We start from the raw sequence: 19,153 nt of genomic DNA, 5'->3' as shown, positions 1-19,153 counted from the left end.
GGCCAAGCAGATACCTGTCTTTTGTTACATTTATCACACTGAGTAGTCAAAGTTATCACAGGGAATTGTGGATGATATCAGGAACCATGTAAGAAATGAGTTCATGTTCTTTATTGCTAAAATCAAGGTAAGTTTTCCTTTCACAAAACAAGACTTGCTGGCAGTTTGTCATAACTTCTGTACTCTAGCTTTGGCTGAAGTAGATGGCCAACAGATGTCAAAGGTTTCATATGGGAGGGTAAAAAATTCCCAAGAGACATTCTCTGAACATATCTTTTATCCTGTCATTCATTAATGTAATCATGTTTAAACTGTGTATGGTTACTCGCACACAGTACTTTTGTGGTATTTATTCCATTCATTAAATTTAAATGTAGTTGTGCTTTCATTACCTCTGGATTAGCAGCATTACCATGGCTACAGTTTTATCATGACTTAACGTTCCTAGGATCCTGTTAAAATACACAGTGCCAAAATAATGTGGTGTCCAGGCTACACATGCTTAAATCTAACAAATTATCATAAAACTGATCTTTACTGTCCAGCTAATCCGGACATAATGTTCTCTTCGTAGTCAAAGGTGAGTTTGTCCTACCCATAATTCATTTATCTTGTGCCATTTGGCAAAGTTTCTAACTAGCTAGGCCTCTCAGGAACCTAATTTCTCTTTAAAGGCTTTGTTGAAAAAACCCTCCTTTATGCTGGCCAGTCATTTTTGTTTGTTTCATAGCTTTGGGATTTTTTTTGTCTCTCACAGAATTTCAGTAGTTAGGGATTAATTTTTAAATCCTGTATTGGGCATTGTCAGGTTAGATGTATTTAGATGTACTTACAGTGGAAACCATTCAGAATACTTAGGGTTTTGTATGTGTACATATATATACACACATATATAAAAGTTCAGAGAATGCATAATGACTTAGATTAATATCTTTGTATTTCTGTATTGCTTTGGTATCCGTTATTTCATTTTGGGAACGGAAGCTGATTGGTTTAACACAAACTTGCAACATGCAGTGCAGCTTGTATTTTTTCTTCCTGATTTTGAGAATCTTTTCAGTTTAAAAGTGTAGTTCAGAAGGAAATGATAATGCCTGTATAGCATGACTCCAGTCAATTCCATAACAAGAAGTGAGAGGAGTTCAGCTCTGGAACATGTGCTGAGAGGCTACGGAATCTCCGTCTGTGGAGATATTCAGAAGTTGATTTGACAAGACCCTGAACAGCTTAATGTAACTTTAAAGTTTGTCCTCTGAGCTTTTAGTTCTTAAATGTTACACATCTATGGAGTTCTTACATAGCAACGACTGAACACTGCTAAAGTTTGCAAAGAGCAAATGTTTTTTATCTTTTTAGTTCATTTTTTTCAAAAACACCTACAATTCTCTTGTCCAATAGTACGTCCTCAGCGAACTGTATGTAGCTATTACAGTGCTAAGATGGATTACTAAAGGTCATTAATGTTCTTTTGTTTTCCATATAGGTGAGAGCATTTTAGTTTGCAAGCCCTCAGAAAGATTGAAAGGAACTGCTCTACTTCAGGGATCTCTCAAGCCTGTTTGCAGTTGCTTGCTTAGAAGGGAAGGGGGAGGTGTCGCTTCTAGCATGAAACGAGCAATACTTGAGGTACGGGACATGTGGAGAGGAAGTGGAACTGTACTCGCCCTCTTGTAATTGTAGAATGATTTATTTTGTGATACCATCAAATGTTTTCCGTGCACTTTCTTGTTCTTTGTTTTCCTCTGTTGCCAACACAAGCATCTTCAAAAGAAAATTACGTGGGTCTGCCAGCTTGCTTCAATATTTAGCATTTCGATTTGTATGTTGCAGTGTGTGCTTGCTGCAGAGATTGTCACAGCACGAGCATGCTCAAAAAGAAGTTCCTAAGCTTGGTTTTTGTATCAATAGGTACTCACGCTGCAGGCAAAAGCATGTGTAATTCTTAATCTTCATGCGTGATCTGACAGTGTAACTGGGAGATGCTTGTACGTTACTGATTCTTGAGACTTTGTAGACTAAATTGGGCCATAATAGCATTTGTAGAACCTTGTGGTCCTCTTTTTACACCTCAACCTGTCTACCTCTTTTGCACAGAAATGATCGAAGCTTTGTAAATAAGTTTTTGCTGAACAAACAGGCATGAAATCCCATTTGATCCCTCTAGCCTGTCCTCCTCTATAGGGTTCCCAGGAGTAAAAAGTAACAAAAGGATGTTATTCCACATAGGTGAGCTTATCTCCTCCTTTTCCAAAGTTGCTTCGACTGAGCTTAGGCTTCTTTTTAAATCTAGTTCTTCTGTTAGCTGTGCTACTGGTAGTGTCATTTGTGGAAGCTCTTGTAGTACTTAGAGCTTGGTTGTGATTCCATAGACTGTGAATTTTTACCAGACCAATGTGATTTCTAAATGCATTTTTTTGTATAAGAGCTGTCTAAAAGATGGCTTCTCTCCTGGTGGCATTGCATTATTACATGAAAAGAATCCACTGAAACCTTGAAAGAAGTTTTTATTTATACATCTTGCTGTCTTGTTCAGCTAAGGAAGGCTTGTGCTGTTAATCCTTGTAAATGATTTACAAGAAAAAAAGCAATTGTCTGAAAAAAATTCGGAAACAAAAACAAAACAGAAAGCCCAAGGGAAAAATTGCTCCAAACCAGGAAAGCATAATGGATTATAGCATTCACATTTACTTAGAAAAAGCTTCAGTAGGTTGAAGAGCTGTAGGAGAACTCTTCCTTCCTGTTTTTTTTTTTTTAATCTTCAGAAAATCGCAGTCCATGTTTTAACCTTTTAAAGGTATTTCATAGTGTTGGTTAAGCAAAATGCCGAGGGTTAGTCTCTTAATTCTAAATTGCCTCTCTGTATATTTCTGCTTTCAAAGTATTAGGGTAAGATTTTAAAATTAATTTTTTTCCTGTAGCTTTGTCATTTTACCGCTACCTATGGTGCCTAACTCTTTGCCAAGACAAGTGTGAAAATATTTTTTCTGTATGTCCTTAAAGGTTGGCAGTTGCTTTGCTGCGTGTTCCTGTCTCGTACTGTTTCTTCAAAGCTTAGATGGATCTGATGGATCAATCTCTTTGTTTCTCAGATCTGATGTTCCATCTTACTGTTTCTCTGGCAATATGATCAGGATATTTTCTTCAACAGATCATAGTGGGGGGAGTGGCCAGCACTCCAGATGATGTGCAGACCTATGCTTCTTGCACTCTTCTTGCATCCAGCTTGAAAGATAGTAAGTGGGGAAATGAGAAAGATCAAGACAAAGTGCGGACTGGAGCTATTGAGGCTTGTGTGGCATGGCTGCTAGAGAATGAATTCATTCAGGTTCTGGACTCTGGCAACAAAATGAAAGGTAACACTGGTGCTCAATATTCTGCTTCTTTCCACTGACTGCAGTTAGCATTTTTGAATCAATAAGTCTTCTGCAGCTGGGTAGATGCTGAATGCAATTTTATGATGAGGACCTCTGCTCTGTTTTTTGTTGTTGTTGCTTTAAATCGTGTATCAGGAATTTTTTTAACTTTTTAAGGGGTGTCTTTATTCTTACTTTAATATTGTTGTTTGCACATGTTCTCTTTGGAAGGCCTCTGCATGTCTTCTCTAAGACTGATGTGTCCTAGTCTACAAATTCCCAAACTATCTTTAAAGAAGGTGAACTTTTACTACAGGATTTGTGCACATTGACTGTAGGCTATAACTTTTTTTTTTTTCTGAAGAGGAACTGGTACATTCTGAGAGAGGACAGTCACTTTTAGAACTCTGTGGTGCACATGGTTGTGCTTTTGCTTGTTTTTGGCTATTTTTTAAAAATGGCTCAGGATGAGGTTCTTACAGTAATAGTAAGAACCTCCCATTACAGGTCAATTTTGTATCTCCTGATAAGAAAAGATTATATGAGATATTTGGCTCTTTTAGGAGAGAAATACTCAAAATGATAACTCGTGGACATAGGATGGCAGATGGGATTCCAGTGTTTTTAGTTCAAATAACTGTCATTAAGTGTTACTCTGAGTACAGTTTTAAAGGAGCCAAATTTGTGATCCATCCTCTCAAAAAGATTAACTTAGGCAAGATATTTAGTTGTGTTTTTTTTTAATTTTCCTGTCTTCAAAACGTAGAGACACTCCATTAGGGCAGTTGGGCAAAGTTAGTGGAATTAATATCTATAAAATGCCTTGCAACCTGAAAGTGAGATACAAACTTGCACTTAAATAGCTTTCTTTTCTTTTTTCTTTTTTTTTTCATAGCGAAAGTTTATCATCCAACACATCTTGGCTCAGCTACTCTTTCCTCTTCTCTTTCACCAACTGAAGCCATGGGAATCTTTGCTGACCTGCAGCGAGCTATGAAAAGCTTTGTTCTGGAGAATGATCTGCATATTGTCTATTTGGTAGGTTCCTCATTCCTTTTTTTTTTGCCTTTTTTTTTCTTTTTTTTTTTTTTATCAGCTTATACTGCAAAAGCTAAGGAAAGGAGAGAAAGCACGGTGCAGGGGTCTTGAAGGCCATGATTCTATTTTTTTGTGCTTTGTCTAGATAATCCTTCCTGAAGAAAAGTTTCTAAACTGAATGTTCTTCAGAATCAATCTATTCCTGTAGTATCAATTGTGTAGGCAGGTGCAACATGTCCATCTGAACCCATTTTTGTCACTTCTGACCTCAGAAAAAAGATTTCAGAAGTTCGTAAGTTTGAGTGTAGGATAATGGTAATTTTTCTCAAATATTTGAAGTGGACCAGTCAAGTTGGTTTTGATTAGTGTCAAAGTCTGAGCTCAGCAGGCTGCATCTCAGGTTACCTCTGGAGGCTCAGAAAACTTGCAGTTTTAGCATCTGTTTTGCCTACAAAAAGCCTCATAGAACTACACCTCTTTCTTCCTATGAATCTTGGATTCAGTAATATTGAAAATCTCTCTCTGATTTAGTTTAGTTGTGTCTGGGGATCTTACCATGGCTAAAGGAAGAAGCATGCTAAATCTTTTGAGGGGGAAGTTGGTTAAGATTTATGTGCATATACACTTGAAAAGTTAACCAATGCTGTCCTCTATGGAGAGGGAGTCATGAACCTGTGAAGATTAGTGAGGAAACAAAATGGAGTTGCAATGAACATCTTAAGATTCACGGCCTGGCAGGCCTATCATTCAAATATCCTACAAAATTTGAGTTGTCTTTAGCGTCCTTAAATATATCAAGTGTTTTTTTCTGCTGATACATCAAAAACAAAATTTGTGAATCTTACCTGAAAAAATGTTTGCTCCAAGGAGAATGTGCAGGAGTCCTTGGGGCAGGGGGATGTGGGGAATTGAGTATGCCTACCTCTGCCTGTCTCTGCTTGCTGTGTTCATTAATCTAGTTGCTGACTGATACTTATTTTTTATGGAGCTGCTGGTGTGCCATATGTGCCTATATCTGCCTATATTCCAGAAGACCACACTGTATGTTGTTCTCTCCTACTAGGCAAAGTGAATTGTTTTGTATCATGCACCAGAGAATTTTTCTCTGCTTGCATCTCCAAAAAGGGAAAAAAAAGATGAATTTTGTTCATGTTCTGGGGTAGAGACAATGATGGTATTTTTTGCCCTGAACTTTTAACCATGGCACTGCTTGACTAATGTTATTTCAAATCAAGTACATCATTGAACAAAATGTTCTCGAGATTCTCTTCTATTAACCTAGTCTAAAACACTTTCTTGCAAAGTCTGTTCATTTTCAAGGAAGATACTTTTATTTTTATTTTTGAATTGTTCTCTAGATGGGTTACAGAGGAGTATTCTACTACAAAGTTTTTCAGTTCCCTTAGGCTTGAATCTTTTACCTATACAAATCTGAGGCTGAATTTCAAGGCCTTGTATTTTAGCAAAGTTGATTAAAACAATGAAATATTTGCTAAGCTAGCAAAAGGATTTTCTTAAAAAAACCCTAAAAAACAAAAAACCAAAAAACACCAAAGCAAAAGCCTTCAGTAACTCTTGCTCTCCTCAGCAGATAAGAGAGGATGGATGATTTACAACTGTCTAGGCATCTGATATCCTGTGTTCTATTAAATGCTCCCGAAGAACTGTTAATTAGTTATTTCAAAGTAACTAATCTTGCAGTATGTCACAGACATGAAGACATTTTGTCTCCTCGTACTGAATCTGACTCTGTACTGATTGAATGATAACAGAATTGTTTGTCTATCTAGAATTGTGTGAATGCTTTGGGTGGCTTTTTTGTTAGTGTTAGTAAAAGTTGAGATTTCTTGTGCTCAAGGTGAATGCAAGCTTCAGTAAACCCTGGCAAAAAAACCTATATTCCCTTCTGCTTGATCAGAAGTCATGGCAGTGGTTAGTGTGGCAGCTATTATTGGATGTTTTATTTATTTATTTTTTTTCCACAACATACAGGAAAAATATCTTCTTGACATTGACTAACACCTGTCAGCCTATTAAAACCACTTTTGTTAAAGGAGAATAAAGATATGGTTTAGAAAAATATTTTAGTGACTTGCATTTAGGGAGCAATCTGACAAAGATTCCAAACTGTTTAGAATATACCCACATGAGTCAGATCTCATCAGTACAAATATTAAAAAGACTAGGTTAAAAAAGCTTTTACTTTCTTCAGGATACACGGTTATGACTCAGTGCCTCTGAGTAGCACGTAGGATGCTCTAACCACATTGCCTAGATCGTGTGTTTGTTTACCCTCGTCTTTGAAAAAGCTCTGCTCTGCTTGTTGCTCTGAAATAGTTTTTGCACTGTCTTGTTTTCTTTAGGTTACCCCAGTGTATGAGGAGTGGACCACAATTGATTGGTACCAGTTTTTCTGCCTATGGGAGAAGCTGCCTGCCTCAATGAAGCGTGTGGCTGAGCTGGTGGGGATTGAAGAAGGCTTTCTGGCTCGCTCTGTAAAGGGCAGAATCATAGCTAAAACAGAGAAACAGCATAGGCAAATGGCCATCCACAAAAGGTAGCCACAGTTGGACACAAATGCACAAAGACCAGAAGCTATAACTTGTGGAGAGGCCAGGTTCTGTGTCTGCATGTTTTCTGGAACTGGCCCTCTTGCTGAATGAGCTGGTTGCTCAGATACAGTTACAGAGAACCTGGGCCTGGTCTGCTCTGGACCAAGAATACTGCTGTCCTAAGATGTTTGTGTTGATACTATCGGAAGCCATCTTCTGTGTTCCTTCTGTGTGCTATCCTTTACTGCCCTTCTGTCCTGTACTATCACAGCGTGTTTTGCCCATGCACTAACTTGCCCTAGATGATGATTTTATTTCTATGTATGCTTTTTCTACAGGTTTTTCACCAGTCTTGCCCTCCTGGATTTAATCAGTGAGGTTCCCTTAAAGGATATGACCAAGAAATACGGTTGTAGTCGTGGCCAGCTTCAGTCCTTACAGCAGTCTGCTGCCACCTATGCAGGTGAGTTGTTTTCAGGAATCCTGGGCTAGTCTTTTTTCTTTCTTTTCAAATTGGGGGATAAGATAGCTGCGTTGTGGTACTAACAACAGTAGGTCTTGTAAAACCACTTCCAGTTTTATAACTCAAACTGAGAGATGGAACCGCAGTGTGTGCTGTGGGAATAGAGGTGAGCTGAGTGGAATCGGGCAGTGTTGTAGCATGCTGAGGTCTATGGAAACTGTTTATTTGTTTATCATGCAGGAATGTAGTTTGTTCAGTATGAAGTATGGAAATTAAGTACAAGTCCATTCTGAAGCTTTGCTATACAGCAAAATACTTTCAGAAGGGGTGAAGTTTGGGGTCTCCAAGCCTCACCATGGCTTTTTCCCAGTTGCAGAGTTTATTGGCCAGAAATTTTAAAGTTTCAAAACAGAGAGAGTAGTTTCCAGGTCATTTGTCCCTAGATATTGAGAAATCAGAAAGCTGTGACCTTTAACTTCTTAATAGGGGCTGTGCAGGAAAAGAGGTAACAGTACAACCATGTGATTAAGAGAGTTTTTTCTGTCACCTAAGTCCTCCATTACTCTGTAAGTGGGTCTTCAATCTGGAAGACAGTTTTAGCTCAACTTGCCAAAACTATGTGTGGGTTGCAGCATAAGTCAAAGCCCCAAAATGAAAAGGCCACTGATGCAGAATAGTTTAAATTAATTCTGGCAGTATAAATAACTTTTTGTTGTAGCAGTTTCACAATTCTCTATTCCCAGTGTTAGTCGTTTTCAGCAGTCAGGTGCATTAGTACAGGACCAAAAATAATTTGGGAACTAAAGTCAATCTGTTGGCATGAGATATAGTTAACAGATATAATAAAAGTTGTATTCTATAATCACTATTAAAAAAGTGGCATTGAGGGATGCTGTGTCTTTCAGTTATTTTCATATTCTGTAGGTGCAAACTGTGAGTATGAAACGGTCTTTTTCCTGTTTGTTTGTTTTTCTTTTTTTTGTTTTTCTTTTTTTTTTTTTCCTCCTCCCATGCTCTGGGGACTGCAGTTGTAATGTGTACCATAGGTTTTGCCATCTCCTATGGTACTCTCAGTAACTGAAGTTATGCAGGCCAAGTTCTGCTCTTATGGAAATCAGTGCCAACTCTCCTCAAAGATCTGTGGCTCCTTTTAGTGCCCTTCGTTGCTGCTTTTTCTATTTTCTTTTCCTCATTGGGTCTGGTTCTTGGGGATCCTGTTATAGAAAGTGCATGCATTTCATACTTGCAAGATTAAGATCCTTGGAAAAGCAATGTCATTCAGAATTTCTGCCTTGCTTGTAAACTGGTTAATTCTAGCTTAAATTGAGTTCTGCAAGGGCAGCTCCTAGTCAGAGACATAACATGCGTGTGTTAGGGAATGGTGGCAGTTCCCATAGGTAATGGGGAGGTGAGAAATGTAACGGTAATGCCTGTTCAGATGCAGGGAGAGAATGGATCTAGCTTAGTGGAACTGAGCCTAGAGTTAAGTCTCTGATGCAACTTTTATGTTCCAGGAATGGTAACAGTTTTCTCTAATCGACTGGGCTGGCACAACATGGAACAATTGCTTTCTCAGTTCCAGAGCCGACTCACTTTTGGTGTTCGTAGGGAGCTATGTGACTTGGTACGCATCTCTCTGCTGAATGCACAGTGTGCTAGGATGCTTTACAATGCTGGCTTTGTCACAGTGGCTGATCTTGCTAAAGCCAGTGCTGGTGATGTGGCAACTGCTCTGAAGAATTCCGTGCCATTTAAAAGGTGAGAAATCAGTCCAGGAGTCAGATAAGAACTTTGTTTGTAAGGTAAAGGATTACAGGAAGAAACCTGTAATTAAGTATGGCAACCCTTTGGGACTTGATGCCAAATGTTAATTAAAAATAATGTGTAGCTCACTGTGACTGATCACAATAATTCCATGATTATTTTGAAATTAATATAAGCATATTATATTTGCAGCATAACTTTGGGAGGTCTACATTTTCTTGTTGCTCCTCTTTTTGACCTACTGTTTAGTTCTGGGCAAATTGTTAAAGCTTTCTGGAGACTTTTTGCTGCCTCTAAAGAAGAGTTAATGCTTTCCTGCTCCTCCATATGATCAAATGAATTCATGAGGTATTGCAGTATATCATTTGAGATTCTCTTGTGATCTTATGTTAGTGCAATGACAAACTTCCAGGACTGAGTACCTATCAGAGTGTGCCATGACCCCTGTCTGGCTCACACTCCTGAGGTTTCCTTTCCTTGGAAACTAGTGCATGCAGGGTGGTTGATTCAGACCTGCATCTTGCACTGCTGGGGGTGTCAGGACTTATCTGGGGCACATATTTGGATACAGAAACTTGGGAGTGCTTCTGGGGTACGTGGTCTAGACATAGCTATTGATAGCTTTCATTGGCACCAGTTCACATTTACAAAACTAAGAGAGTCATTTGCTCTTAAATGTAGTATGTTTTGGACATGCTTCTGTGAAGCTATCATGCTAATTGAAATAGGAGTGGAGCAGTATAGTGCCAATTCTTTACGTTGTTTACTATTACCTGTATGAATGTTTACATCTGTCGTCTTTCCCATAGTGTCCGTAGGGCTGTGGATGAAGATGAAGAATCAGCAGAGGAGCGTCGGATGATGCGCAGCATCTGGATGGCCGGAATGAAGGGCTTAAGTGAAAGTGAAGCAGCTTCCCTCATTGTGGAGGAAGCCCGGGGACTTCTTCAACAGGACTTGGCGCTGATGGGAGTGCAGTGGAACCCAGAGTCTTTTCTTGAGTCTGATGCATCCTCTGTAACCAGCCATGAGTCAGAGCTGGAAGATAGACTACTTAGATCCAACGGAGAATGGTCTTCTCAGTCTTCTAGGGCACTAAACAAACAGTGGCACAGAGTTCAACGTTGTAATGGCCCTGGTTCTGAGGCTGGAAACTTATCAAATATTAAAAAGGGATATAAAAGGCGACTAAGTGGTAGTACAGCAACCTCCAGTTTTCAGAGCAAAGTCCAAGGCAGGGGACAGGTTCAGGCAGAGGAAGGAAATGGTGATGTTGTGCAGAGTGCTAAAAAAAAGCCAAATATGACTCAAGATAAGGAAAACATGGAAGGTGTTTCTCAGGTCAAAACCAGGACAGATTCCAGGAGAGCAATTCTACAACTCCCTACTGAGCAGGGAGAGACACCAGCATTGAGAAAAATGTCTTTGACTTCTAGATTGATAAGAAGTATGGACACACATTTAAACCGGACTAGGAACAAAACTACTTCAAAAACTGCTTCAAAACTGCGGAGGTCACTGCTTGAAAATTCAAATATGCTTAGAACAGACATACAGGAGCCTTCTGCTTTCCACCACCACATTTCTAAAGATATTTTTTTTCCTGACCAAAATAATAAGGAATTTATAGAAAAAGGGCCTGTGACTCATAAAGTCTCAAATTCTTTACAGATAGGGGAAGTTAATGTTGGGAGCAAAAATAAAATGGCAGGATTATTTACTGAGCCTTCCACCACTAGTGAAGGCATGCCTAAGGGGAGAGCATGTTTTCAGGCAGCTATTATAATGCAGAGTACTTCACATGTCAGCATGGAGACAGATGATATTGCAGAAAGTCCAGTAATATCTACTAGTGCTAGGACACTGAAAAATGAAAATAATGATGATAAGCAGAATAAAATCAATAAAATGCAAGCAGGTAAGAGCTGTACTGACAAGATGGTTGGTGAGCAGCAGACAGCTCTGGACACAGATCATTGTAATGTAACTGCTAGCAGTTCTGGAGATGGACATGTACATAATGGTAGCAGGAAACAGAAGTCTGTGTGTTTTTGTCCTGGTGAGGATAAATCCTGCCACTTTCAGATTCAGAACAGTGGCAAAAATAGGAGCAAAAAGCCCAATGGAATATTGTTACAAGCTGGAGGAGTGCAGAAAGCTGACAGTCATACTGAGGATTTTCTGAAAGACTCTCTATTAAAATCCAGAGCTGCTTGTGATGCAGATGGTGTTCAGTATGGTCCATTCTCTGATCCCATCTCTGACTCTAGAGACTTTGAAGACAGCTTCCAGTTGGATACTCAGACTGAGAGGATAATAAAACAGGAGGTAGCAGTTGGAATTGCAGGAGAGCAGGGAAAACAAGGTTCAGAGCTGGCAGCATTACCACTGCAGGAAATCCCCAAGAAACTGAGCTGTGCTAGCACTTCACAAACTGCAAATGCTACTGATGAAAGGCTGGCTGCAACAGTTAGGAAACTGGGCTTGTCGAGTCTTGCCACGACAAATAACATCATAAAAACCTCAGATCACCACTGCAGTAATAAAGTTATGGAGTCTGGAAGCCTTAATTTACAGCCTGTGGTGAAAGGTACAGAATCTGCACCTTGCCTTAAAGGAAACGATTTCTCAGTGACTGACTCCCAGCTGCACAGTTTTCTACAGGATTACCAGACCCAAAATTCAGTGAAAGGGGAGTGTGCTTCTAAAGGCCTTAATAAAATGACCTCTCCTGTTGGTAGGCAGCACCTTGTGCAAGTAGAATGCCATCCTGTCCCTGAAACAAGCCTGAACATGAGTGATAGCTTGCTGTTTGATGATAGTTTCAGCAATGTTAATGACCTTTCAGCTATTCATGTCATGGAGGTGCACAGGGAAGAACCCGTGGGAAAGCAGGGGGCTTTGCTTCCCACAGATGGTCTTTTGCAGAACCTAAGGCCTGTTCAGAATAAATTTGATGTCAGTGGCAATCAGAAAGAGCGTGAGGATCCTGCACAGTGTAACGATGTGTCTCTAGCATTCTCTGATCTAATAGCTGAAGTTGTGGATCATGCAAATTCCCCATCTTTTCAGGGAGATCTTCCTTCTACAATTCATGGTCAGTCAGGATTAAGAAACCCAGTGATTTGTGTTGATGACCCCAGACCAATGGATCTGGTGGGGGATCAAAGTGAGAAGCTCCAAAGAAGCCAACAAGCTTTAGACAAGAAAATCCATCCGGTGGTGTGGACTGACTGCACATTTGAACTAAGCCCAGGATTGCAGGATGTATTAGACAAATGGCCTAGTCCTTCAGGCATTGAACCAGTTTCAGTAAGTCCAAGAAGCTCCTGTTTGAAAGGAAAGTTAGTTGCTTCTAATGCTAATCAAGAGCCAGCTCCAGTTTTTGAATTTGACCGTTGTCAGCCAGAGCCTTTGCCCACATGCCAGGATTTAAAAAACTGTTTCAAAGTTAAAGAAAACAAAATGGAAGCCTTGGATGCTCAGAAATTAGACTGTATCACTCTTCCGCTCAAGGGGAGCAACAGAACATCTGATCCGCTGCCAGATAGTATTAATGGGTTTATTCCTCCAACACCCCCAAAAGAACCTTCTCCAAAGAGTTCTGTTTCCCTCTCTGTGAAATCTGGAAAAAAGAGACATGTCACCTACACAAATGAAGGGCAGCAGTTTCAGTCAAAGCAGAATAGGAAGGATGATGCAGAGCAGCAGGTAAAAACACTCCGGTTGAATGCTGGGAGTGCAGACCCAACTGAGGTGGATATAAGAGACGGTTCCGTTATAGACCAAGGCTTTTCACTGCAGCTGTCTCAGGATGTTTTGCCACTCGTTCCATCAAGTGCTGAAAGCTTCACTATTATTGATGTAGCAAGTGACAAAGCACTTTTCCAGACTTTTATTGCAGAATGGAGAGAGAAAAGCAGATTCTCAATCTCGGTAGCGTGTGAAAGAACAAAGTGTCTTTTGTCTCCCAGATCAACAATTGGTGGCAGATTCAGACAAGGTCAGTTCTGTGTTCCAGTGTGTTACTTTGCAAGCAGCAGGGTGGCTTCTTCAGCTTAAGGCAGGAGAGTGAAGGAGGAAAGGATTTGTGAAAAAGGAGGAAAATTACTGTCGATAATTGAATATTGTTGGTCCCTGTAAAGCAAAAGGAGCTGGGTCTTGGCAGAGGATGGAGAATTGGGGTCAAGCATTGCATTGGTAGGATGGAACTGGGAAGAGCAAGTCTGTGTTGCTAGTCCTTGGTTATGATTGTGAAGTGAAGCTTGTTTGCTTGTGAGAGAGCATCTGAACATAGAAGTTTCATTGTACCTCTAATTTTGAAATGGAAGTGTGCTGTGCAGTCTCTTTATTATGTTTTTTCTTTCCATATCATAAATAAGTTTTAATATATTTTTAAATCAATAATATATTTGACAGTACACGATACAGATTGTTCAGGGTCTTCACCAAGCCGTGTTATTTATGGGGTAGCTGTCTGAGCCCAGGTTAAATACTTTCCAGTCTGCAAAAAGTTAATTCATAATTCATCTGTGTATGAAATTCAGATCAGTCCCTGGATTTTTGTAACACTGCTTCATTTTTTTGCTGCCAGACATATTCATGTATGGCAGTTTGCTCCCTGCTGCTACTATATGAACATACTCTTCCTGTAAAACAACAAAGTTAAGCAGAGTTAGATTACTTGCTATTACATAGTCATAACAACAACAACAACGTCTTCACTATGAAAATATAATTTTGATGGACAAATGTGAAGTGTTTTACAGAGTGAAAGGAGGGAATTCAGTTATGTCTCAACTCTTCAAGAGATTGCTAGGGAAGGTCAGAGTTTGTCAGGTATGCTGTACTGGTGATTGTTAAAGGATAAGAGAAGATCTTGCTCTTCTAAACATCTTTTTTCAGAAAGAAGCACAGAATTTCTTTCTATAGATAAAAATGAAGGATATATATTCACTTTTAAGGAATTTAGACACAGCTGTGTGTTTTTAAATTTTCAGAATCCTAACTCCTCTGTGTTTACAGATGCCATTTCATAATTGTAACTAAAAAAATATTCCCTTAGTAAAATTTCCTCAGTGGATGCGAGTTAAAGATGACGGATTTCCTGTCCAAGGCTGCGAAGACATATTGGTAGTTGGACTGGCAGTGTGTTGGGGTGGAAAAGATGCCTACTATATCTCTTTGCAGCAGAAGCAAGACCAGACAGGTAAGTGAGCAGACAGGCCGTGCTGCATTTCATGACATTGCATTTCAAGAAAGAAGCTGGGGGAGGCGGATTCTTTTGAAGTGTTCTGAATGTCCCTACCACAGCTCAGTTGTGCGATGGAGTGATTACTTGTTCAATGCTCTTAAGTGTTCAACACTCTTGAACAAATGACTGTGGGTACATCTGTACTGCTATACAAGAGGGGCAAGTAATGGGCTCAAGCACTGGGCTGCCTGTCATGCATACTGCTTAAATGTTAGCTTATTCCCTTGTTCTCTTTCAACTTCTTCCAACTTTCTCTCTTCAAGAACAAATCTGCATGTGGGAATGAGGGGATGTGGGGGGTTACTAGCATGCAGGACATGACCCAATCTGTGCTACTTGGCCTCATGGCTAGGGTTTGATTCCTGCACCTCCTTTATTTAGTAGTATAGATACAGCATGTTGTGTTTTGGGTGCTATGTCTGGTTTGGTGAATTACATAAAATCAGCATAGTTTTCTTGTTATTTGTTCACAGTCCAACAGTACTTTGTTCTGTGGTTTAGTTTATTGAATTCAAGATTTTCTCTCACCTTTCCTACCTTGTAATGGGTAAACAGATCATTTTTGCTTGTATTTCCTGCCATAGAAATCAGTATGAGTTTGGCACCACCACCTTTGGATGAAAGCCTGTCTGTAACAGAGAGACTGTATCATCTGCAGCTGTACCTGCAGAATATGACCAATCAAGAGCGCTCACTTGTCATGTACAACTTCATTCAGCACTACAAGACCCTGGTGATGGCTTGCGGCATCTCCTTGGAAGGAAGTTTTGAGGACCCAAAGGTCTGTAGAATTAAGAAATTGCTTGGGCAAAACTACTATTTTAAACACAAGTGGAAAGACAAGAGTACTTTTTGGTGCTTTGCTTATGTTATTTAAATTGATTACATCTGTCAGGAGATTAAGTGAAATTTTCTTCCATTGGGAAATCTAGAACAGTATTTAGAGGAGACTTCTTCTGCTATGTGTCTTTGTGATATCTGCAAGAGAAGTGGAGCAGATTCAGTGGTATATTAGCATGTTAATCTCTTACACTTGAATGCTTGGATGAGGAGGATGAATTTGAGTCTCTCCCCTGTCCCAGTGGACAGAGCTAAACTCCTGTTTGCTGCTGTAAGGAGCCTGGGACTGAAATGACAAAAGTGCTTCAGGCCAGATTATTGGTTCTGAGAGGAGAGGACTTTGTGACCAGAAGATTTACCTGCTATATGTGTGGCCACCCCTTACTACCACAAGTCCCTCAAAACAAAATTAAATTTGCATATAATTTAAGAGGTAGGAGTACCATTTGTAACTCAAATGAAGCACTAGAAAGAGTGAAAGCACCTTCTAGTCCTGGTTAAGAAAAACTTTAGAGGCATAGAAATTACTGGTGGTGATTTTTAAAGCTCGCATTACACATGGGCTGAATAGCACGATTGCAGTATTAAAGTCTGCAGGTAAGTATCTAAGCTGTTCAATACAAGAACAAGCTCAGATTTTTGAAGAGATGTTGTGTTAGGATAAAAATAAAGAAGAATAAAAGAAGCACCGTTCCCCAGACTGTTCCACGTGTGAAATGGAGTCATACTCATATTTGATCATTTTAATGATGGAATGTATTTGCATATATATATATACATATGTATATGTGGGTTTTACCTTTCGCCTGCATGGCAGAAACAATGTAGCAACCTGTGCTTTGTCCTATTTTGACTCAGTAATTTGAAATATAGCTAAAAGCCAAATGAGTTTGAAGACGGTGGGAGGTATGGTGCATACCAAGAGTAAAATTTGCCTAGCAGAATTCTTACTGCTGGTGCTGATATGCAAAAAATAGGAGATGAGCCCAGCCTGATTGGTATTCTAAATATTCGGTATTCTAATAGCAACTCCAGTTTTTTACAAAGTCAGTTTTCAGAGTAAACATGTTTTAATCCTGATTTTCATATTTAATCCCTTTTGTGTGAGTTTTAATATATGAAAAACTGAGGGCAACACTTTTATGCGTTTAGTTGACAGAGGATAAGGTTTTTAAATGTGCAGAATTAACTTTCAGTGAGAATGAAGCTTTTCAGTGACTTATGCCCTCTTGAAGCTTCTGTCTGAAATCATGTAACTTTTTTCACAAATGATTCCAGTCTGCCTGCCACATCAAGAAAAATGATCTGCCCTATAACCTTGCATTAATCTGCAATTATTTATTTACATTGTATTATGATTAAAATGGTAAAAAGGTCTCATGGAGGGTCTCTCTTTTAAGGTTGCGTGTTGGCTGCTTGATTCTGGCTCTAAGGAACGTACACTTCACAACATGGTGATGAACTTTCTCCCCCACGAGCTACCTCTACTGGAAGGGGTAGGCACTGGCCAAGGGGTGCAGAGCCTGGGGCTTAGTGCCACTACAGATCGTTCTGGGCGGTACAGAGCAGCTATAGAGTCTGTGCTTATCTTCAATGTCATGAACCAACTCCATAGTGAATTACAGAAGGAAAATCTGACAGGTAAAGAGAGCTCTTCTGCTTAAGGGCAGAGGTGGAGGGTACGGGGAGGTACACTATCACAAGTTGAATGATCAGTGGAGAAGAGAGGAGGTTTGGGAGTTCTTATCTAAGTGTATTGTATTGCAAAATGCTGACTTGTTAAAAGAAAAAAGGGAATTTCCTTTGGAAGTACATTTGATTTGTCAAAAAATTAAGTGGGGACAGTTTGTGGGTTCAGGATAGGATTTAAGAGGTGTTTGTGCCACAAATATCCAACAGTTCCATTGGTTAAGGCACCCACTTGGGTAACAGCAGAGCCTATTTAAAGTCTCTGAATCAAGCAGAGCAAAGACTCAGTCCCTGGACTCTCACCTCCCAAGTGAGGGCATTCTGAGGGGATCTGTGGGTGTCTCTGTGGTTTCTCATGAGCATTTTCAAAAGCCGTTGCTTTTCCTTGTCAGAGGCAATTCCTAAAATCCCCAAATGTTTTCTGAAGGAGGTTTTTTGTTCTTTGGCCTGCCCATGTGGCATTCCTTGCTCTATATGCATTGTATCTGTGAAACTTTTGTGATCCCATAGTGAATGGTCCAGGGCTTTTCCGCTAAAATTTGCTGACTGCTCGCCCCTGTTAAAATAATAATAAAAAAAGTACCCTATTCCTGAGCTGTGTGATTTTTGTTTCCACTATATTGTATCCAAACCTAAGGTTAAGGTCCAGGCTCACTAAAGTCTTGTATCACCAGCTTACAACGTCATTCATGGTCATTATATATAAATCTTGGAATATCTTTAAAAGATGTGAGTGGTGGAATGAAAATGTATCAAGTTAGATAACCTTATATTAGGCTGGTCTGCAGTTTATAAAATGTTCAGATCCAAGGAAATGGATTTTTCTTAGCAAAAACATTTTTGGCACAAGCTGTTATTCTAGAATATTCTGAAAACAAAGGTATTTAAGTTAAATCTGTATTAAAAGACTTCAATGGGCCAGGACATTCAGGATTTTAAAATTTAGGTGGTTTTCTAGGATTCCCCAACTGCATTTTATGAATCTGCTATAATTGATGTGTTTTTGATGCCATAGTTTTTTTCCTGGGTTTTGTACTTACTGCAGATGTGTTTTCTAAAGTGGAGATGCCCACCCATTATTGCTTGGCTCTGCTGGAGCTGAATGGCATTGGTTTTAGCACAGCAGCATATGAAACCCAGAAACAAGTCATGCAAGCTAAACTGAATGACATTGAGACCAAGGCGTATCAGCTGGCCGGCCACACTTTCTCCTTGACCAGCCCTGATGACGTCGCAGAGGTATATGAAGATTAGGGTGCAGGGGGTGGGGGGGTAACTTTCTCAGAAGTTACCCTGATGAGGCCTTTGCTTAGAGTTAATGAAAACCCTAGAGGGCAGAGAGCATACGAAGAAAAGATGAAATCCAACTTTAACTCTACTCCAAGCTGATTTGTCTTTACACTCATCATGAGCCCCTCACTTGCCCCTCACCTGCAAAGTGCAGGGCATTTCCTGCCTGTTTTTGATCATGGCAGTTTCCACTAACTTCACCAGAAATAAAGAAGAGGGGAAGCACTGAGTGGAAATAAATGTGTTGTTTTTGTAGGACCTTGGCTTCTGGGGTACAAGAGATGATCTACCAGTCACATGGCTTTTGGAATACTTTGATTTAAGAGGGCAGGATTAGAGCTGCTTTTTTGCAACATCAGTATTTTGCATACATGAGCTGCAGTATCGTGTAACTTGAGCCTAAAAGTAATTGTACTGAATAAATTGCTTTGTTTCTCCTGTCCCTGTACAGGCATGAAAGAGGAGGAAAGACTGCTTTAAAAGTTTTGAATCAAGTACTGGCTGTCTTTAAGAACCTGCAGACTTGTGTATAGAACTGAATTCTTTAATAATAGCCTAAGAAACAGATACATTTGTGTTTAAATTAATAATACTTTAATTCCTCATCTCCTAAATAACTTTACTGTCATTATATATATAAAATACACATATATATTTATATATAAATGTATACTGTTTATAGGAATAAATTAGAATTGTTGTACAGGTGTTCTGACAATTTTAGTTCAGTTCTCTATACCAGTTTCTCTCCGAGGGGCTTTTCCCACCCCCCCTAGCTTTTGCCCTTTTTCCCTGCTTGTCCCCCTGGCTTTCGCTTGTCCCCCCGGCTTTCACTTTTCCCACCGCCACTTTTGCTTTTCCCCCCCACTTTCCCTCCACCTTCGCTTTTCCCCCCCACTTTCCCCCCACC

At 39.7% G+C, this 19,153-nt stretch overlaps 1 protein-coding gene across 1 annotated transcript in view; it reads left to right on the top strand.

The window, feature by feature from the left end:
• The window catches only part of POLQ (DNA polymerase theta), an 82,198-nt gene that overhangs the window by 36,397 nt on the left and 26,648 nt on the right, over window positions 1-19,153 (top strand). Inside the window, exons 19-29 of the mRNA XM_026065487.1 lie at window positions 1,484-1,626; window positions 3,149-3,353; window positions 4,249-4,391; window positions 6,755-6,948; window positions 7,282-7,406; window positions 8,921-9,164; window positions 9,980-13,173; window positions 14,236-14,379; window positions 15,009-15,205; window positions 16,665-16,905; window positions 17,999-18,192. Of these exons, the coding sequence (XP_025921272.1) occupies window positions 1,484-1,626; window positions 3,149-3,353; window positions 4,249-4,391; window positions 6,755-6,948; window positions 7,282-7,406; window positions 8,921-9,164; window positions 9,980-13,173; window positions 14,236-14,379; window positions 15,009-15,205; window positions 16,665-16,905; window positions 17,999-18,192 (5,024 nt within the window). The remainder of the gene's footprint in view (window positions 1-1,483; window positions 1,627-3,148; window positions 3,354-4,248; window positions 4,392-6,754; window positions 6,949-7,281; window positions 7,407-8,920; window positions 9,165-9,979; window positions 13,174-14,235; window positions 14,380-15,008; window positions 15,206-16,664; window positions 16,906-17,998; window positions 18,193-19,153) is intronic.

This window comes from Apteryx rowi, unplaced genomic scaffold, assembly GCF_003343035.1.
Source record: "Apteryx rowi isolate R43461 unplaced genomic scaffold, aptRow1 scaffold_228, whole genome shotgun sequence".
Lineage (NCBI taxonomy): Eukaryota > Metazoa > Chordata > Aves > Apterygiformes > Apterygidae > Apteryx > Apteryx rowi.
Note: the sequence above shows the minus strand (reverse complement) of the source record. Positions and strands in the feature narration are given on the sequence as shown.